This window comes from Carassius gibelio, chromosome B7, assembly GCF_023724105.1.
Source record: "Carassius gibelio isolate Cgi1373 ecotype wild population from Czech Republic chromosome B7, carGib1.2-hapl.c, whole genome shotgun sequence".
In the NCBI taxonomy this organism is placed as follows: Eukaryota; Metazoa; Chordata; class Actinopteri; order Cypriniformes; family Cyprinidae; genus Carassius; species Carassius gibelio.
In genome coordinates, this window is record NC_068402.1 from 24,525,807 (window position 1) to 24,548,782 (window position 22,976).

Consider the following 22,976-nt stretch of genomic DNA (forward strand, 5'->3'; position numbering starts at 1 on the left):
GAGCGAGAAAGAGAGAGAGACAGGGTCACACAGTGGGGTCAGCTGTCTTAAGTGTCAGTGGTTTGTGAACTGCAAACACATACAAGCTTCATGACTGTGTCTGTCACGTGACTGTTCCCCTTTCATGCTTGAACTGATTGTAAAACTAAGAACATTATTAACTGTCTTTACATTTATTGAAAGATGAAGCTCGCGATTATGGAAAGGGGCGTTAAATTTCCAACGAGTGTTTGCGTTGTTCGGCCAATCACAATGCACTGTGTCAATTGACCAATTAGAGCAGACTGTGCTTGTCGAAAGGAGGGACTTTGGAGAAAACGACGCGTTTGAGAGAGGCAGGGCATAGAGGACATGAAATAATGTATAGTATTTGATAAATAATGTGTTTTTTTAACATTAAATCATGTCAACATATTCTGTTACACCAAATAAGGAAAATAATGATCTTTAAAAAAGCTTCATATGACCCCTTTAAAGCCAACATCAAGTTCACAAATGTGTTGATTTTACACAATAGTTCAGTAAACATTAAGTTAATACTGAGGAACTTTTTAGTCACAGCTAATTTGACACACCTTATTTTACTCAATGACTGTCAAGTTTTACTTTTATGGGGAGTTTGATTGACAGGCGATCTGACCAATCACAACATCGAATCCACCATCGTGTCAGACAAATAAATCAGACAGGAGAATAGATCAACTTTGGAGGATTAAATTTGTAAAATGATGTGTTTTAATGTCTTTCTATGGTTGAAATCAAATACCTTCTGATGTTCATTCATGTTTATTTTGTGCTTTTAAGAAAATATGAAATGATGATCTGTTCATGTGCCACTTGAGGCACTACAGTGATCTCTCTCGATACATTAAAGAGACACAAAACAGTATTTAATGTTTGCATTTCTCAAAATAATTTCAAAATTTGAAAGCTGAGACTTTGATTCATATCAAAAGTAATCTGCTCTGTCTTGTCTGTTGGCATGTTGTCAGTTTCCTCTCTGCTCTGCAATGTATTATCCGCTGTGTGAGAACATGATGTGTGGTGTGACACTGGCATGACTTGTCGAATATAACAACAGTAACTAAGTGGGCGGGTTTGCAAAAGGTCCAATGAAACTGAGTTCCAAAGCCAATGCAGAATCATCTCTGACACTCAGCAAAAACCAGCAGAGGCCTTTTTTTCATATCAGATTTGTTTTAAATTTTGTATTATTAGTTCAATGAGTGAATAATAACAGGGGAAAAGTGGGTCCTTTTATCTTGTTTGTCTTTATTGCACAATGTAAAAAATGTTTCTCTTGGTGTTAATGGATATCTTTGTTTCTGGCTTATGTTGCGGAGCTCATTCCAAGTATCCTGTCTTTAGTTAAGTGTTTCTTGATTATAAGGTCTTAATGATAGTATAGTTTGGGAGTGCTGAGCTGTACAAGTCTCTCAGTGAGAACAGGTGTTCCCAAGAGGAGGTCAGGAGTGTGCGTGTGTGTTTGGGGAGGTATATGGGGAAAGCTGAGTCAGGCTCACCATCTTAGCGGGAGGTCCTGCACCATCGAACCGCCCTGTAGAATTAAAGAGCAGCAGTAATTTTCCTGTAATAAGAGAGTGTTGATGGGAAGCACTTAGCCAGTGATGGTTTGTAAGAAGAGATTCTTTCTTCTTGTCTTTTTTTAATACTATTTTGGCAGCCATTGCTACAAATGTCACAAGGCTATGTAGTGTGTTGTGTATTTTCACGTTTCTTTGTAATCACACAAGCCCTCTTATGTCCATTATATTTTATTTTCAAAGTAATCAAAACACTCGTTCTCTTTAGTTAATGCATCTTTTAATGAGAAAAGAATAGCAGCTCTATAAGGAGAAGACATAATAATGTCCGGCTGTACTGTACAGAAATGGGATCATTCAAGGTCACTGACTGTCAAATACTTGGCTGAAGAGAGACTGACTGCGAGACACACAGATGGACTTCTCTTGATCCTCTGTCATTTAAATGCAGTGTCAGACTATTCTTTCCTTGCTACAAAGCAATGTAAAGCACTTACAGTTACTTTATTATATTTATAAAAGTAGTTACTTTTTACAAAAAGGACTGTAATGAATTATAGTGAATTAAAACTGAAATTGAAACGTTCACAAATGTATGTGGTGTTGCATAAAAGTATTATTTTCTTTCCAAAAAATGTAATGACTTAAAACATTTGCTTTATTAAGTCATGTTTACATACTAAAAAAATACATCCTGAATTTATCACCAAATGGATGAAGATTGATGTGGATTGATGTGAAATATTATATTATAATTGTTAAAGACAATTACAGTTCAGAAGTGATTGGCTAAATATTAAAGTAACACTTTTTTCAGTTTTACTAATTATTATTATTATTTTATAACTCCCCACACCCTTCATACAGTATGTACAACAAAACTTCATACTGTCACATAAACGATAGCTGTGCTGCTCCTGAAAATTTCATTACGTATTATTTGTACTCCCTACATTTGTGCAGCACTTCAAGCAGCATGTGCTATCTCTTGTTGATGTTCTAGAGTGTGTCGTGAAAATCTACACTAGGCCCTATCAGAAATAGACGTGTTAAGGTGACTGAGAATGTTCCTCTCAGACGGTTTGGCTGGTGTTTGCTTACACGGCTGTGTGAATGGTAACACCCTGCTGGCTATACCAGTCTACTTCAAACATCTGGGGAAATACTAACCCCCATCACACACACAAACACACTCAGACACACAAACAGCTCCCCGGCTGCTGAGCTGGCAGACATTTTTTTCATGTTCTCTTTGAATATGAGGGGCAGCCATTTTGCCCCCTGGTGTATGAATCAGATTTATGATCTTCATTATGGTTGATACTATTCGACTCATGCAGGCAGGGCAGTAAAACACCCCTATGAAGCGCCGGACGAGCCTTCCGCACCGCGCACACATCTGCAGACTGCCTTTTTTACGAGCCCCGTGCCAGGCTTCCAGAACAGACTGCGATCTATCAGCATTCATTCCCACCACAGCCCAAAACAGAGTGGGAAAGAGAGTCTCTGTGTGAGAGACTGAGCGAGAGGAGAAAGAGAGAGCAAGAGGCCGAGAGGAAGATCGAGAGGACAAGCCAAAGCACTTTTTGTTTAGATTCTGGCTCATGAATTGGGGTTTTCACACACACAGCCAGACTCCCTCCACTGAATCCGTCCATACAGAACAAGATTATTATCTAGGACTCCCGACGCTGTGTTCTTTCCCCCTGCCACTTATTGTACACATGTGAAAAAGCGAAAAACTTGGCTAAAGCCTCGATTTTCCTTGAGGGAGACAGTCGGAGACCATAATGTTAATCCTGTCATTATTTACTCACTTTTACATTGAGAATACAGATATTACATAAAAATAAGACTATACATTAATTATTCAAGATATTTTTATCTTTTATTATAATTGATTGTTTTTACATTACCCTAGAACTGCCAGATGCACTACTGTTTCAAAGTTTAGGCTTGGTAGGATTTTTGCTGTGTTTGTTAATGTTTTTGAAATACGTCTCTTATAGTATGTTCTATTTGAGGAAACATACAGTCAGAACTGTAATATTGTGAAATATTATCACAATCTAAAGTGAGAGACTCAGCAAGAGGAAAAAGAGAGAGTGAGAGGTAGAGAAGACAAGCCAAAGTACTTTTAGTTTTGATTTTGACTATAATACTTTAGTTATCCAAAACTGTATGGTCTTTTTTTTTTTTCTGTGGAAGATTAAAAAAGAAGATTTTTTTGTCTGTACAGTTACTCAAAGGAGTCCAAAACAAAACTCAGGATGCTAGTAACATCTTCTTTTGGGTTCCACAAGACATCAGGCTTGGAACGACATGAGTGTGAGAAAATTATGAGAGAATCTCTTTATGTAAATCTATAGCCATGAAAGACCACAAGAAAAAAAATGCTGGTGATAAAGAGAGCTAGCTAGACTCAGTCAGGACTAGAAAAGGAGGAGGAGGATGAACTTAAGGATGAAGAGCAGTAAAGACAGTAAATGAGAAGCAGATTATAGTTAGTTACTGGCAGGAAGCATCAGTTTCCTCTCTTGCTATAGTGGTGGACCCCCATCAAGAAGATGAAGGCCTGGAGTGTGTGCAGTTGTGTTTGCTTCTGTTTTATTGCGGTGCAGTGCCGTCCCCTCCTCTTTTCTTCGTGGCAGTCTGTGCTGCTGGGATGAGGAGGGGGTGAAACTTGTCAGATAGACTTAACAAAAAAACAAACATAAGACTAAACAAATACAATCTGCTGAAGCAAGAAGAAATCTGCTGAAGTCTTTGAGTTCTTTTCTCATGACTTCTGTTTCACAGGACTCCACATCACAAGTGTGAAACTACCAGGTAAGCGACTGAGCAAGTTTACATCAGAAAACCAATACATTTGGAGCTGGTTATGTGAAGCAAACATCAAAATATTAAAGTTTACAAATCATTCACTAAAGTAGTCATAATTTGTGCAAAAAGTAAAATAAAAATAAAAATAAAAATAAAAGTTATTTTATATTTACTGCCACTAGTTTTAATTTTAACTGTAAATTTAAGTTAATTATATATAAAGGTGCATTATTCAAGTTTTGTTATTAATTAATTATTATGAATAATTAATATCATTATTATTATTATTATATTAATTATTCAAGAGGGATCTTTAGTTTTTGAATATAAGATACACTAACCCACAACTAGTATTTTTATAATGGACAGAGGAACTAAAAACTAGAGGACTAATTTCACTACTCTAATTTCAGGGCCCCAATTAGAACCTTACTGTTTTTCTTCACTCACAATGTTCCTGGTTGTCTGCTAAAATGGGAGTTTCCAAAAAATGTATGTGCTGAATCAACACATTCTCATTACTACCAACTCGTCACAAATTGACGCTTGGTCAGGACCATTTGCCGTCACTTTTTGACACACAGGGTACCCCTTTAGCACAATTTTTCGACGTGCAGGGTCCTCCACCACTTTCGATAAGAAACCCTTGGTTTATAAAATTGTATCACCATGATTAAATTATATATTGGGTCATAATATTGCCATTATTGCATATGTTGGGGTGTGATTTTTCAATGGTAACAGTCATAGCAGTTTTATTTACATTATGCCGAGTTCAGACTACACAATATTTTTGTCATGATGGTCACTGTGTCAGATGACATGATTTTGACTAATAAAATCTTGTCGTGTCGTGGACAAGAAACATGTCTGACTACAAGTTGCTTCGCAACCTTTAATTGCGTGCCATCTTTAATGATGCATGTGATGTCATCAAGAAGGTAGAACTAGCAACTGACTTCCAAAGAAAAAAGAGCATAAATATTGCTGAAGCACTGCTGCTATCGGTTGCCAGCATTTTTCTTTTGTTGTTCTGTCGTGATAGTCCCTTGATGACACATCGTACAGGCAGCTCCACGAACCTTACCTCCTTCACATAATTCCACCTAGCAGCACCATCATCTCTCTTTCGTTTAACTATTTTTGAAAACTGTGAATGAAAGAGCTTCTTTGCTGCTATTGGTCAATGCCACCAATGAGATGGAACTCACTGTGAATGAACGGAAAAAAATTAAACATGCTAGTCTTTCTGTCATGATGTTGTGAAGCATAGCAGACACGGAATCAGTTATCTTCCACTATTTACATATTTATGAGCACATAACCCAACCCCTGCCCCTAAACCTACCATTTGTCAAAAAAAAACACAAAATATAACACAGCAGGCAGACACAGCTACAGTCATCATTTATTTAAAAAAAATATTAATACTCAAAGTCTTCCAAGGCAAAAAGACTGATTTGTGTGTGGAATAGATGCGATCACTGTCTGCATCCTCTGTAAAGCTCAGATCCTGCAAATTCCAAAGATGCTGCCAGAAGAAGCCTTACGTCAGCCTTGGTTGTGAATGAAATGCTCGTTGAATACATTATGATACATTGTCCTATCTGAGTTCAGTTGACTTCTATTATGCTACACAGCACCCCAACCATGCCCTCATATTCACTCCTTTTGCTTCTTTTTCTGTCTTATATAATATCTCCATCTCTCAATTTTTCTCTTCCAGCAGCCCTGTAGTCCACACACTGTTTGATCCATAGACTATGTCTTCTCTCTCTCTCTCTCTCTCTCTCTCTCTTTGAAGTTGTTCCAGGGCTCGTCTGTGAGGTGTGTCGAACCTTGGCGGCCGCTCTCCCTTTGCCATCGAGCAAATTCAGATCAATCAGGTCACATGATCACTGAGCAGTATATGACCCCTCCTTCCCCAGAGAGACCTGTGCTTCAGAGCCCTGACCTGTGCCACGAGCTCAAGCCCCAGGTTATCTACTCCACTTTTATCTACTCCATGTCTTTAAAATCCCCTTTCTATTGGCTGCTGAAACATAACATTTTGCTCATATCATTCTGAAATGTAAACCTGAGAAAGCTGTTGTCATTTTTTCAGCTACAGTCAGTCTCAGTCTATTCTGAAAGGCTGGATGTGGGCAATGGCAGATGCATGTCTAAATCACAACATATGAAATCAAGTTTGACCCAAAGACTTGCATATCAAATCACTAAAACAGTAATAAAGAAAAAAACGGAGTGTGCTCCAGCATCTGACCTACAGTACATCCAAAATGCCAGCTCAGAACTACATAAATACATGTCATCTATAATTTATACAAAGAGAAATTAACTGGTCAGAGCAATGAGACAACAGTGAACAACAGGGACGTGTCGTGAATTGACCAGATATATAATTTAATAAATATTTAAGAAATATAATTTTACATTTTGTGGAATTAATGCTTAAAATGTGTCAAATTTACATTAAATTTATATTCAAGAGGTATCTGAATAATTTATGACTCTTATTTTAAGAAAATAGATTGAAAAGAGAAAACTGCAAGAATTTTTTCAGCGTATAAATTTAATTCACACTAAGAGAAAATTAAAAGCTGGAGAAAAATGGACAATTTTGACGACTGTATGAGACAAAGAAAAAGAAACTAATCTATGTTTGTTCTTTAAGGACTCAATTCTAAGTCGAATAATTGTCATTAACAACAATAATAAATAAAACATAAATACATAACATTTGTATATATCGATTACTGAAATATAATGAATAAAATATTGCAAAACAGTATCACACAAGTCATGGTTGTACACATAAAAAAAAAAAAAAGTAATAAAATATGCTGTCAAATTTTCTTATAGCCTTGACTTTTCATGTTCCTTTTTTTAATAGTTCTCACTCTCTGTTTTTTTATACCCCGAAAATCTTCATCTAACACAGCCCCCTATGAGACACAGTTGGGGTCAGGTGAGATCTTCACTGCTTTTACAATGCACAGAGGAAGGCTCCCAGCTCCGTCAGCTCATTAAAAACACAACATGCCCACATGAATCCATAATTACACAGATCATCATACTCCTTCAAACACACTCTTTACCTCAGGCAGGCCACAAGATGAGATGAAATGAAGAAAAAAAAAATTGAAATCCCCAGACAAAGAGAAAAAAAGCCCAATACAGTAATATAATCATAATGAGACTGCTGGTTTATTGCCAAACAACATTATTTTCGTCAGTTGATTCTCCTTGAAGATCTTGACTCTATCAAATCATTACTAAAGCGCCATGCCATAAATAACCAAAAAACCCCAGCAAGCCTCTCGACAGCTATGAGGCACGTCTTTGTTCCCTCTCATTTATCCATTTTTGTGAAGGATTTACAACATCCGCTTACTTCTGCACTGTGAACAGACTGCTCAAAACTCACCAGAGATGTAGAGGAATAATATAGCTGTTTCATTATTTCCTGAACAGATACATACACAGATACAACAGAACTTATACATTCATAAAAATAACAAAAAAGAGCATTAACACAAAGACATCCTCACACACATGAGAGCATTAAATCGAGATTGGTTTCGGACATTCAGCATCTACAGTAATCTTTCTCTCTCCAGTAGTGTTTTATCCAATGCATGTCCTTCATAATGAGATATACATATCCCTGCATGCTGGACAGAAAGCGAACCCACTCAATCACACACACACACGCTCTCACACATGCCTACCTCTTGTGTTGGTCGCCATGTCTGCCACCTTCTGAAAGGCATCCAGAAATGCCACGGCTGCTAAAACCGTGGTTCTGAAAAGCAATGAGGTAAATTGATGACGATGTCTTTTCTCAGCATTCAATAAAAGCCTCCGCACATGACAGGTGCGGATGTGAGCCGGAGACTGAACTTACCGGAGTTGAGAGTGCAGCTTGGTGGCCTTGGCACTGAAGTCTTCCCAGACAGGATATGAACACTGCAAAAGAACAAAGACACAAGGTGAGCTGTGAATGTGCACTTTGTGTAAGTATGAATTCAATGTACAAAGCACTAAATGGGATATTTATTTTAGGTTCAGTGCATTGTTCATCAACTAATGTTCCAAAATTTAGAGGCAGTACGATTTTTTCATGGTATGAAAAACAGTAATATCATTGCAAATTAAAATAACCATTTCCTATTTTAATATATTTTCAAATGTATTTTATTTCTGTGATGACAAAGCTGAAAAAAAATCAGAATCCCCTAGTGAAAAAAAAAAAAAATTGTGCATTGTGCACAAGTAGTTCTCCAAATAAAGTTTAATTATAATTTTAAATAAATACATTACTTTTTTACTAGGGTCATTACATTAATGATCCTTCAGAAATCATTTTAATATAATGATTTGCTAAACATTTTTTTTTTTAATCATTAGTGTTGAAACCATTTTGAAACCAGTGCTGCTTGGTTTTTTTTTTCTTTGTTAAAACTGTGATACATTTTGATATATTATTTGATGAACACAAAGCATTTTAAATAGAGACCTTTTGTAACTTGATAAATGTCTTTAATGTTAATATGTATATATATATATATATATATATATATATATATATATATATATATATATATATATGATATCAATATCTCAATAAAAGGAAATGTATGTACAAACCTGCCATCAGTAAGAATAAAAATAAAGGTTAATGTTGATTTAATCAAGTATGTGTAGTCAATGCAGCAGGATGTTAGCTAGAGATTAATAAAAAAAAAAAAAAACTGTAGGCATGCTGGGCCTTTACATGCATAATGTGTGTGTCTATATGAATATAATAATTTGGGGGGATGTGGTTTGTCCTGGGGCAGGAATAGGAGTGTCGTCCGGTGATAAGAGGGCGAGCCATGTACATTTCTGCCCAGTTGCCACGGAAACGCAGCAGACGAAGTATTCTGTGTGAAGTCTGCTTTATAACAGGCCACGGGCTTAATGCAATATCACAGTAGCCGAGCAGAAACTAACAAGCATGACCACTAGTACACACAATCTTGTGACTGTCATCCTAAGCCATAATGCTGTTTTCTCTCTCAAAATCACTTCAGTAATAATCTCACTTCAAAAATTTATTTTAGATTTATTTTTTCTGCCATTCAATTTTCCTCTTAAATTGTTCAGTTGCAGACGGAAATGTAGTAATTTGATTTAACCGTCATATTGCGATCTCACTATCACTGTGGCATCTGCTCTTCCAGCTCTGTCTACAGTATCTCCATGTACCTGTGTCACTGCTGGTGAAGCAGCTTCTGGCCACAGCTGTCTTTGTTAGTGTCTTAAGACCGCTAAGCTCAGTTGAGCTTTGAGCAGGGCAGATTCAGACTGCTGTGTGTCTACACTTCAGAGCATAGCTGGAGGTCAGGATTGTGCTCAGCAACTGGAAAAAGAGCCCTCCCCTTCCTCTTACACACACATTACCCAAGTACCCCCCTGTGCCATCTCTCACCTTGCCCCACAGTCAATAGAAGCAAGAATGATTCTGAGATACAGAGAAAAGGGACTGACACACACATGGGGACCCGCAAAATGCGTAGCCTAAAGTGCTGTTTGGATGGGATTCATTTCATCCATGATGTCAGAGCTACTGTTTTTAATGCAGAATGACTGTTATTTTACTTACTCAATTGGACAGAATCAAGATGTCAAAAATTGTACAAAGGTGGGAGTGTCTGTTATCTGGATGAGGAATAAAGAAATGCAAGGTTGTAGAAACCCCACTGAAATAAACAAGCAGAATTTCATTTTTTTTTGTTCATAGAATGGGACGTTATTTTACCCAAAAGGTTGGCCAAAAGATCTTGGTGAAATTCATATGGTACATGTAAAGGAAAAAATAAATTAACACTGTAAAAAATGTTCATAATTTTTACCGCCCCCCCCCCCCCCCCCCCCAAAAAAAAATACATAATTGACATTTCCAAAATTCCCTATATGATGGTTTTGGATTAGTTTATGACTCAATTCTAAATGAAAGTGTTTGCATAACTTTTTTATTTTATATCTTGTTATATATGTTGTTATTTTTTTTGTTAAGTTGTTATTATGATGGTGCTTTGTAATTGCGTATATCACACTATGTGCACTTCCAAATATTCATATTTCTTTACTGTATATTTAAGTTTAATCCATAAAACCTAAAATGTTGCTACTGTAACCACAATAACTCTTTTTTTGAATTAGCTTAAATTCAATTGGATTAAAAGTTGTGTGTTAAAAAGCAGATATGTTTGTTTTAGATAGAATTAAAATACAAAACTGTCTGTGAAGCGAAAGAAAGAAAGAAAGAAAGAAAGAAAGAAAGAAAGAAAGAAAGAAAGAAAGAAAGAAAGAAAGAAAGAAAGCAGAACAGTGTAGGACAAGCACAGAGGGGCAAAGTCACTGGTGACACTACAAAAGCTGCTACGCTGACAAAGATGGTGAGCGTCTCTCCTTTGATCCAGCATCTCGTCCTGATGTTTGATGTCTGCTAATTTGCTCTGAAATCTGAACACGTTACTCCCTGGGGACCCCTGCACTGTTTGAAGTGCCCTAATCTGCTTCACGGGACCGAGGTTCATCATCTTCGGGGGGCATGTAGGAGAGTGATAAGCCACAAGACCCGCCTACATCCTCCATCCGCGGACATTAGCATATTCACTAGGCTAATCCAATAGCAGTGCAGCAACGATTCCAGTTATGCAAATATTGTTGGCTGGCTCATTTCCACTGAAGTTATTTCCCATCTTTCTATCCCTTTCTTTATTCAATCTCTTTCTTGACTTGCCAAGTGATCCACAAACAATTGGATAAGTACCTCTCCCCACCATTTGAGATGAAACATGCTCAGATGGGCCCTGGAAAGGAAGCAGGCTATTTTCGGTTTTGCCAAACCAAGTGGAAAAACTGCATTAAAGGTGAATTTTAATAAGGCCAAAAAAGCAGCCAGAATCCTGGCAGATGATAAAAGCTTAAGCCATTTTTATGCATTCCATAAGTACCAGTGCAATATAGTGATACTACAAAATCTGCCAACATCACCACAGCTGGCAGCTGCTGAAGGATTTAGCATCTGGGTCAATGACAATTATACAAGAGAATCTGAGATAAAGTCAAGAAGAAAAATCGAATGCATGTGCCAAGTATTAGGTTATTAGGTAATATTCGTGTCGGATACATACTACACTGTATAGTTTTTAAAAACCTTTACAACATTATTTTCAGCAAAAAAGTTTAACAATATATATATAATTTGCTCTGAAAAAATTATATATATATATATATATATATATATATATATATATATATATATATATATATATATATATATACAAAGTAAAGCATCCAGTAACCTTAAAAAAACTATTCATATTTTTTAGATATATTTTTAAGCATAACAGATTTATCGTGAATTGTTAATTCATAAAGGTTAATAAACGTGATTAATAAATGTTCAAAAACAAAATTTCACAGTTTGACAACACAAAAAGTACTGTAGCACACTTTCCAAAACACCATGGCTGTGCATGTACTCAAGAACAAAACAAAAAAATGCATTACATACCAGTAGTTCAAATAAGTGAACATATTTACCAACATATCGCTCGAGACTTACTGATATAAAAATTTAAATTAAACTTTTTTTGTAGTGCTACTTGTGTGCAATGAAGATTTCTTAACATTACGCCTAAAATGTGTTTTAACGTCACTATTGTTGAGGACTGTATGATCTTTGAAAAATATCAGTTTATAAATGCAAGAGTCTATCTGTAGTATACTTGCAATAGTTCCACTTTAGCACAATCAAATATTCGTCAGTATATCTTAAGTCAAGTACAATTAAAGTGTGTCAAGTAAAAAATGTGTTGTTCCAATTCAGCAGACTTTAAAGGGGGGTGAAATGCTATTTTCATGCATACTGAGTTTTTTACACTGTTAAAGAGTTGGATTCCCATGCTAAACATGGACAAAGTTTCAAAAGTTAAGTTGTACGTTTGAAGGAGTATTTTTGGAACAAAAAAACTTCTGGTTTGTCACAAGTTTCGGAAAGTTTTTTTCGAGTATGGCTCTGTGTGACGTTAGATGGAGCGGAATTTCCTTATATGGGTCCTAAGGCACGTCTGCCGGAAGAGCGCGCGCTCCCGTATAGCAGAGCACTGAGAGCACAGACATTCACTGATCAGAGCGAGAGCGTCGTGAAATGTCACAAAAGAAGTGTGTTTTTAGTTGCCAGGGCAAGACAACCCTGCACAGATTACCAAAAAAAAAACTGAATTAAGGGACCAGTGGATGGAGTTTAACAGAGTTGTGCAAGTGTTGTGCAAGTGTTTTTGTTTGTTCCCTGCATTTCGAAGATGCTTGTTTTACAAACAAGGCCCAGTTTGACGCCAGATTTGCACATCGTTTATTTCTTAAGGATAATGCAGTCCCAACGAAAAAGGGTCACGATCGTGTGTTGGAACCGCAGGCGGTGAGTAAAACTGCTTCAAATATCTCTGTGTTGTTAACTTAGCTATCGGCGTGTAAGCACATCAAATAAACAACATATGATGTTGTCATCAAACTGCACTTTCCACATGTACAGCTTAAAAAAAAAAAAGACGACATAAAGTGGAACTTTGTCAATTTCCAAAACCGCTAAGCAAATATATACAGTTTCAGTACATACCACATAGAGACATCGTTGCTGATGCTGCTCTTGTTAAATTTCATCTTCTGGATCTGATTCTGGATCATAAATATACGCTGAATCTGACTGTTAGCCATGGTTTGTTTTGGATGTTTTTTTCCTCATGGTAATGTCACAGCTTCCAAACGCTCTCAATGCAAAAGCCTACTCTCGCTCGTGATTCTTTAGCTCCGCCCACACGTCACGCCTCCAGTCGGTCGTGTTTTTCCGGGAAAAATCGGTACAGACTATCTTTCTCTTATGAATATAATAAAACTAAAGACTTTTTGGAGTTATGAAGGATGCAGTACTACTCTATAGGTATTCAAGATTAACAGGATATTGAGTGAAAACGAGCATTTCACCCCCCCTTTAAGTATACCAGTTTAGTATACCATAAGCACAGTTGCAGGGCATTCTTATTAAGTACATAAATTGTAAATGTGTTTGTAATATATACATATAATATAAAAATAAATGTATTTCAAATACATTTTAGTATATGTATTTTTTCACTAGGGTAGAACAGGTCCTTGGATGCTTTGATTCAATGAAATCAAATTATTATTCTAGAGAATCATATTTCTTATGGCAGATAAATCAGCTGCAGATGTAGAGTAGGATGAACATCTGTATTGCTCAGCCACTGCATTGTTTACCCTCGTTGGCCTTCAATACACTGTCTCAGCCATTATCCCTGAGTCTGTTGTAGAGCTGTACAAGGCAAACAACCCCGAGCCTTGATAATGAGGTGAGGATTAAATTCAGTTGATTATGATGATGGCCCTTTCAAAGGTCAGCTCAACGTGTTCAGAGAAATACTCCTTGCTCAATTTGAGCTCCATCATTGTCAGTGGTCCTTAAGCAAATCCACTGACTCCTCAACTTCAAAACTGCAGTATATGTCTGCTATGCAGTATCTCTAAACCAGACTACAGAAGTGACACATGAAACTAAAAAAGAGTTTAGATCTAGAGACCAATGCATGTCTATGAAATCACCAGAGAAGACTGATTTCCCTGCTATTGATCTGGCTTAACAACAGAAGCCCTCTCTGGCATCGTTCTTGTTAATGAAATCCCATGAGGAGCCACTGCTTCAGAGCTTAAAGACAAATTCTGTCAAAGTTCAACTGACTCGTTTTCATTTTTGCTCTGAAAATGAATAGCTCACTGCTGGTTTAATTCCTCTTTTCTTCCCCACTGCTTTCACTGGTGATTGCGGAAGACAAAAGCAGCGCTGCATTAGACTAATTCCATTTCTACAAGCGAATCACTTCAAATGGCGGACAATAGCTCCAGCCATTAAACAATAATGGATTATAATTCATATACTTATCTAGAGTATCACTTTTGCATCTGAAGTCTGTTGTCAGTCTTTTCATTTCTCTGCTATGTCCAAGCTCATGTGTTTGGTACTGTATGATTAATTTCTCTTGCAGCTTAATTTGTTCTTAAGATCTTATTACTAGAACTGTGTTTTAACACAAACATTACTCTAGAGGAGTAGCTCACTTCTTACAACAGGGAAAAACTAAAGACTTTTGTTGAGAGCTACAGAGTCTGAAAGATAAGAGCCATATAACTTTAATTAAATCAGAGATTCATACCGGGAAGAGTCACATGACTGTAATAAGTGAACAATGAGGATCAGTAGCTCATTAAGAAGTTCTTAAGAGGGCCTCGTTGTTACTATTTTCATTATCACAATGTGAGTTGTGAAGGTTAAATGTAGGCGATGAATATTTAATTTTTTCTATATTAATATTCCCCACTCTCGATGTGGATGTTGAGTTTCTCACAGATTCACGAAGCACTGCAAAGTTAATAATAACAAAGATGGGGTTAAAGAGTTGCCCAAAATGAAATGATATTGCTAACAAATTGTCTGTTGAGCATCATGTCTCTGACTCTCTGGCAAATCACCAAGGTTGAAATACACTGGCAGACAGGCAGTAAATTGTTGTCAGATTGAACAGTGAGATTGTATGCTTCATAATTTATGAGCAAAGCAGCTTACTTCTGCTAACATACTAATACAAACATATTATAACACTTGAACGGCTTTTCAGCTGAACGGGATATGCTCTATTTGAACTAGGTTTTTTTCTTCAGCTATAACTAATGAAGGGTCTGTGACAGAACCTCGGAGACCTTGATATGCTCTTGATAAGACAATCTCTGCTCCGCTGTCACCTCTACAACCAGCAGATAAAGGGATGAATGGGGGAATGGAGGAATGCACGTATTTGGAGAACGGACATCAAGGGGCTAGTGGAAGCTGTGAAACGTGATTGGCTGTCCTGCTTCCGCTGGGCTCCTTTGAAGCGGCACTGATTGGCTTTGTGCCTTTGTGGGCAGAGGACAGAAACTGCCAGTGTGTTCAAAGCTGTCAGACCCTCACTACAGTACACATGAGTCTTTGGTGCGAATGAACGAATGAATGAAAGATTGAGGCAAATCATCTCTATTTCTGACATTTACCACAGCAGCCTGAAGCCATGCGTTAATGAATAATGGGAATCGCTTAACATGAGCTCTATGCAAGCTCTTATTTTCTCTCTCTATCTCCCTTTCTCATCTATTCTCTAAAATAAATGTGTCTTTCTTTGAACTGATCATTTTCATTTCCCTTTCCTTCCATTTGGTTCCACAAATTCTTTTCTAATGTGCAACCATCTGTAATTTCCATTCTTTTTTTGTTTCCTGATAATAACAGAACATAAGGTTGAAAGCTGTTAGGCACTGACAGAGACTGATTTGAGTGTACAGTATATCATATTTTGAGTGTACAGTATATTTTATAGTAAAATCACATCTGAGCAATGCATACGACTAGTTTAACCAGCCCAACTCAAATCTGTTTGTTGTTTTCCTTCCTCACAGCCAGTAAGGGTACTTAGTCTGATTGAAAGCTATATAACAGAAACCACTCTAGATACTAGATGTTATATATCCTGAAGCTGTGTGTAATTTAAAAGGAAGGGAGGTTACTGCAAGAGAAATGGTGCTACTTTAATGACAGGGCTGTCATCAAGCTGAAAGGAACAGGTGTCTTTGTGTGCAACAATATCTGTCTCTAGCTCGGGTTAGATCTAGTGAGAAACACAATGAAGTTTATCTAGATTCTTTCAAGCAAATGTACTAACTTTCATTTAAAAACAATGGTTTTCAAACTTTTAAACATCAAGGACCAAGGAATCCAGAATTTATTGCATTTATAATATATTTGAAAGAAATTTCTTATGAGCAAAGCTGCATTTCTTTGATCACAAAGATTGTCTTCTATTTTCATATATTTTAAATGTAATGTGTTCTTGTGATGGCAAAGTAGAATATTTGCAGCAGCAGCCATTACTCCACTATTGAGAAGTCGTGGCCTAATGGTTAGAGGGTCGGACTCCCAATTGAAAGGTTGTGAGTTCGAGTCCCGGGCCGGCAGGAGTTGTGGGTGGGGGGAGTTCATGTACAGTTCTCTCTCCACCTTCAATACCACGACCTAGGTGCCCTTGAGCAAGGCATTGAACCCCAAACTGCTCCCAGGGAGCTGCAGCATAAATGGCTGCCCACTGCTCCGGGTGTGTGTTCACAGTGTGTGTGTGTTCACTGCTCTGTGTGTGTGCACTTCAGATGGGTTAAATGCAGAGCACAAATTCAGTGCCACTGAAATCATTATGCTATGCTCCTTTGGTCCTTTCAAAAAAATAAAAAATAATAATAATAATTCTGTTACATTATAAATGTTTTTACTTTCACTTTTGATCATTTAATGCATCCATGCTAAATACTTACAGAGAACCATCTGTGAGGATCCTTGAACACATTGTTTTAATGGCCACTCTCTGTTCAGAGCAATTTAAATGTATTTTTGATGTCAAGAACAGTCTCAAGATCAACATGTGCCTCTCCTGTCCCTTAATTGACACTGCATTTAAACATTTCTGTTAACACCCCTGATCCTTATCCATTAGGCAGCGCCATGTGTGAAAGAAGGGGCTTTAAAAATGAAATGCAGTTTAGATTGATACACATTCAGCTGCAGGATCAGCTGAGCTTATAAGGCAACCCAGATGGGGCTCAACCCCACAATCCTCAGCTCCAAATCTGATGCCCTACCAAGAGGCCACTGGGCTCATATGACAGTATTCCCAACATCAAAGCTCCCCGCTTTGAACCTGAGCAGTAAAATGTTCATTTGACACATATTTCAGTGCTTAACCATCATCAAGCTTTGGGAGATGTTTCTCAAGTCAGCAGACATAAGAGAAGAGATGAGTTTGACAGGCCAAACAAAGACGCACTGAGTATTCCTGGAACATTGCCAAGAAAATTCCTCCACCAAAGCAACTTGACTTATCTTTAACAAGCTTAACAAGAGGCTGCTGAAAACACATGCTCATCTCAGGGCTTTCCCAAATTAAGGAATAAAGAGGTAAATAATGAGTTGACATGAGTTGAGTGGTCATGAGGATTCTCAGCTTCACTGCTTGACCAAAACAGTAAATCCCCATTCACACCAAGCACAATTACTATAACTACATTAGCATCCACACCAACGCACAATAAAATGTCATCTTCCATTTTAAACGATCAAGCTCTTTAAATGGGGTGCGTTCTAAACGGCAGTCAATTATTTTATCATTCATTACCTAGAAAAGTCATTTCTAATGTGGTTTCAACAATTTTGTTCCTCGTTGCCGTTACTGTCATAGTTGTGGTGAGGACTTTCCTATTCTCAAAAAATCAGAAAAATAATTTAGAAAAACTTTACAGTTAAAGTTTTTGTACTTGGTGTGAATAAGCCTTAGGACAGGACAGGAAATTATGATTTTTGTTATCCTAAATTTGGTTACTAGAAAGAAACATTTAAAGCTGTTTCTTTAATTATAGGCAATTCCATCTGTGTGGATTCTTCTAGTTTGTTATCTATCCACTAATAATGGCCAGCAGTGGACATATATGCATACCAGGAATTATTATTATTATTTTTTTCTGAAAGAAAATAATGAAGATTCAAACTTCTCTCCCATTGTCTGCCACATGTCAAATGATACTGTTTAATACCATTCTATGGTGGGATTGACATTTTAAACGTTTACATTAAAATATCAGCCAATTTGCTATAACATTTTATGTATTTTAAATGCACACATTAATTTATATTTGTATTAAATTATAAATAAAATGATCATACTTTGCCTGGATTGACAGAATAGAATAAGGCTCATTATAACTGTATAACATGTACCTTTATATTTTCAAGCATGCATTATATGCCACAATTCATGACAATTCAAATAAAACAATGATTTGTATTTTTGTTTAAAAATTAATGTGATATAAATATAACCAAAAGACAAGGTTGAAATCAAATTGTTTTTTTTTTTTTATTTAAATGTAATTTTAATAAAAATCAACCCTAGCAACACAAAAGCACCTAAAGCCAAAGAAAAACTCTCCTGACAAACATTCAAAGGATTACTAAAGGCATAGCTGAGATTCAGCAGCCAGGCAGAATGAGATCTAGACTGAGTGTGTGAGTCTATGTGAGCGACTCTGCTCTACAAGCTAGTATGCACAACTCAGCGTGAGGCATGAGAATGTAAACAGCAGTGATATACAACAGGTCCAGCTGGCAAACAGACAACTGTGTGCTTGTGTCATCATCACGTCTAATGCTGGTGTCCCTCTCTCGCTTGCTTGGGCCCTTTCACCTAAAGAATGGGGGTAAGAATGTGGGCCTAAATATGACAGCCCGCCCCACTCCTCATTTCATTTCTCCTTCCCCCTCCCTTTAAATCCGATCATCCTCCCCCCATGATCCAGAGCCATACTCATAACAACCCTTTTACAACAATGCCCTCCCAAGAGCAGGACCCAAAAACACACAGACAGTACAGTTGTATAGCAAAATCATAGCCACATTTATTTTGAAATCGAATTGATGTTCACATTCCCCTGTGGAGTTAAATAGAGTCATATATGGCGTATTATTCCTTCCTGTTCCTATTTGGCAGGAAACAAGTTATCAATCACATACAGTTCAATTTTTCCCACAGGGTAATTTCCAAACAGCATCCTTCAGATCTGCTGGGTGATGAAGAGCGCTAGAAGAACCGTAAGCCTGATCTATACTTTATTGATTCCGGTGGGGAATTTGGTTGTTTATTCCAGTACTGTTCGGATCTCAGAGAAGGAACAAAGCAGATCCAGCTGACATTCTAGTGATGAGAGGCATATGACAAGTGAGCTGGCAATACCCACAGGCTACCCACATCCCACAAACAAAGACACGCAAAGGCAGAAGCAGAGAGAAAACAGTGGAAGCTTCTCAAATCTTGGCTTTTGAACAAAAACTTCATTTTTTGATTCATTAATGAATGAAATGATTGCATTTTTTTTTTTTTTTTTTTTTTGAGGAATAAATCCTTTTGAGGAATCTTCCTATCTCAGTATAGCAACATTAGAGGATGAAGAGGGGAAACCGCATGTCTGCATTGAATCCACGTGGCAATAGAATCCAATCACAGAGCGAGGTTGAATGTGACCAGGAACAGCGCAGCACCTGGAACAACCTACATCTTAAAGGTGAAGCCTGGATCTAGGTCTCTCAGGCAGCGCTCGTTCATGACTGAACTGTGCCAGACACAAAAATGAAGAGGTCTGAGGCAAACATCATCAACACCATGTGCCACTGTCTGCTCAATATCCTCCCACAGACAAGTTGGCATAATAGCTGACCCATATTTTGCAATCCCCATTTAACAGCATGGAAGCAAATGAGACCATGAGCGGAACTGGAGAAGTAAGAGTTACATTTTGAATGAGAATATAATATCTGTGTAAGCAGAGCAGAGAGAACAGAGCTGTTGCACCTTATGGAAATCACTCTTTCTGTCAATCTAGTAAAATCACTGTGATAATAACAAGCTGCTTGGAGGCGTCTGGGAGAGGAGTCATGTGCTCGCGCTATTGGGTTTCACTGGCTGAATGTTTGCCAGAGCGTCAGAAACTAATGCATGGAAACGAGTCCCGAAACCCGGTCAACAGACATTCAGAACGACTGTGCGTCCTTTTCACGATGTGGTTGAAATATTAAACCCGACAGAAGATCAATATTGTGTTTTCACACGAGCACGGCCGCTCTTGTACGCTCATAGACCCAATGATATGACGGAATACTGCAATCCGTCAGACAGACGCAACAAATCTCACGGTGTGTGACACGGAATGGCGCGCGGCCGCATCTGCTTAATCAGCAGCAGTTCAGTCTGTTTCCCATTGTGAGAGTGAAACCCCCTCCATTTCCTCTCTACATGCAAAACATTCTCGTGAGAATATAGTGTATTCAGTCGCACCGGCATTAGGGCGAACCTTATCGAGTTCAATGATCCACAACATGCCTTCATCTTTGGATGTAGCCTATATAGGCCTGTTTGTACAGTATGCATGTATGTATGCATGCATCTATCTATCTATCTATCTATCTATCTATCTATCTATCTATCTATCTATCTATCTATCTATCTATCTATCTATCTATCTATCTATCTCTTATCTTCTGGAGGATAGTGAACGTCATACAGCTCTCTCTCGTCATTTAAGTCTAACATGAATTGCGGATTGCATATTTGCATTATGGTTATTTGCTCAAAGCCACTTTAGTGATAACGGGTTTGAGAGCTTCGTCATCTGCATGCTGGTCACGCGCGTGCAGAATATACGGTTACATGTGTTTAAAGCGTCGTGTCAAACCTCTTACCTTCATATCATTGACAATCGCCTGGAATAATCCACCGAGCGCCCCGCACTCCTTCTCCACCGACTCCACGTTTATATTATCCATCTTATGTGAATACAGATCAGGAAAAAAAATCCTTGTGTGTAATTTCTTCCACAATACCCCGACGAGACGCGGCTTGAGAGCTAAAAGCAGAGGATTGTTTGTGGGTGAGGGCTAGGTTTCAGCAGATATCGCTGTGTCTTCAGCTGTCGGTTTGCTGCCCAGAGGATTGAAGCAGATGATGGGGAGAGACGAGAGAGAGGTAGGTGGGTTTCTCTCTCTCTCTCCTCGGCTCCGGTTCTACTCTCCGCGGTTGGTGGAGATATACGAGGTTAGGCTCGTGGTAATATTCACGGTCATCTTCGGACAACGATGCGGAATCGAGCTGAATGGATGTGAGGAGCGGAGTGTGTGCGTGGAGCGGTGGGTCGGTGCGCCACTCGCGCGGCAGAGACTGCTGAGTGAGTGAAGTGAGCAGCAGCGGCGCGCGAGACGCCAGTAACTCGAGCCATGCAGAACACTTTCTCTTGTCACATGGAGGCCAGAGGGAGGAGAGATGAGACACAAACACACAGACCGGTGGGAGTTATTTAGTCTGTATACTGTCTGAATCTGACATAATAATAATAATAATGATACACACACACACACATATATATATATATTCATTCCATTTTATTACACATAACTTAATGTCTGAACTTATTTTGCTTTGTTTTCTTCGTATGTATGGATTACTTGGGTTGTTGCCGACATCTGGTATAAATGTCAAGTCCACAGCACATATATACTGAATAATAATAATTAACATGTAGTTACTAGATGGTTAGGGTTAGGGTTATGGTTTGGCTTAAGGGTTACTTGCATGTAATTTTGCTAAATTAATTATTACAACAGGAAGTGCACGCAAGAAGGTTACCTTAAAATAAAGCATTACCAAAATTATGATTATTATTGTTATTATTTGTATTATTATTGTTGTGTGTATCCTGCTGGGTATCAAAGACTGATACTATTTTTTATCTGAATGAATGTTGGTAACCAAACCATTTGGGTGACCATTGGTTTAATAATAATAATAATTATAATAATAATAATAATAATCTCTAAATACCTTCTTTTATGTTCCCGAAATGCCAAAAACCAGTAGAGGTTTGGAACGACGTGAGGGTGATGATGACAGAATTTTCATTTTTGAGTGAACCATCCCTTTAAAGAAACCCATATCAGTTTGGCTGTAAAGGGTGGGATTCAATCTGCATATTCAGAGACTTCATTAATGCCAAAGTTATTCTGTGATAAATGATAATGAAGCTGAAATGAGATTTCATAATTATGTCTTACTGCTGTGATAAAGACCCAGTCTTGTTCTCCTGTCACAGTGGAACGGGGAGAATGATGCCATCTCGCAAAGTTCCAAGTCCAAGGTCACAGTGTCTGAATGGCCTTTGTCTCCAAAACCATGTGTCATATTTACAGAAATAGTTTCAAGGTCTCTCCCTTATAACTCTCTTGGGAATTGTCTCACATTGTATCTCTGCTCTGCTTTGATTTTTTGCAAGAATTAAAGCCAAAACACTATGCTGCCAGTGTATAGTGGACGGAGAGATGTAAACTGTTTTGTATTTGTTGCCTTTATATTTCAACTTTGCATTACTGTAAGTCACTTTGGTGAGAAAAGATCTATCTGGATCATAAATTTCCCACACTCTAAAACTTTTCTCTTTTGCCCTCTCTTGCTCCCTGTCTTTGCTGATCTTCACTGTCTGCGCCTAACAAGGTTCCCCTCCATTTCATACATTGCTCAGCAAGACAGCTAGACTGCCTGCATCAGCATCAAATTGTCCTGCCAACCACCACTGAGCCGAGACACCTGCTTCACCCATCCTTCATCTCCACTCTTATTAAAATACATATATTATCATCGATCTTGCACATTTTCTTTCTTTATTTTTTAGAAAGCCGTGTATAAAAGTGTATAGGATTCAGTTTCTCATATATCTGACAGTGATCTAACGTCCATAGAAACTGAAATATACTTGGCACCAAATGAGCTCAGAGTCTGACTCTCAGGGACTCAGCAGTGCTGCTGCTGCTGTGGTTGTTGGAACTTGTTTTACATGTGAGCTAGTGATGACGCAAATCTCCAGAGATCT

The 22,976-nt window shown here is 37.8% G+C and overlaps 1 protein-coding gene and 1 long non-coding RNA gene across 3 annotated transcripts in view; one reads left to right on the forward strand and one right to left on the reverse strand.

Moving 5' to 3' along the window:
• LOC127961641 (protein MTSS 2) overlaps nt 1-21,286 on the reverse strand; it is a 74,245-nt gene extending 52,959 nt beyond the window's left edge. The window contains exons 1-3 of one of the 2 annotated variants that reach the window (XM_052560848.1): nt 20,800-21,286; nt 8,275-8,336; nt 8,099-8,172 (exon numbers count right to left, since the gene is read on the reverse strand). In XM_052560848.1, the coding sequence (XP_052416808.1) occupies nt 8,099-8,172; nt 8,275-8,336; nt 20,800-20,883 (220 nt within the window). In that variant the 5' untranslated portion in view covers nt 20,884-21,286. The remainder of the gene's footprint in view (nt 1-8,098; nt 8,173-8,274; nt 8,337-20,799) is intronic. The other variant, XM_052560849.1, reaches the window with a different exon arrangement.
• LOC127961643 (uncharacterized) lies at nt 21,256-22,748 on the forward strand. Its single transcript, XR_008154483.1, has 2 exons — nt 21,256-21,399; nt 22,601-22,748. It is a non-coding gene; the product is annotated as an uncharacterized LOC127961643 (long non-coding RNA).
• Nucleotides 22,749-22,976: the final 228 nt, after the last annotated feature.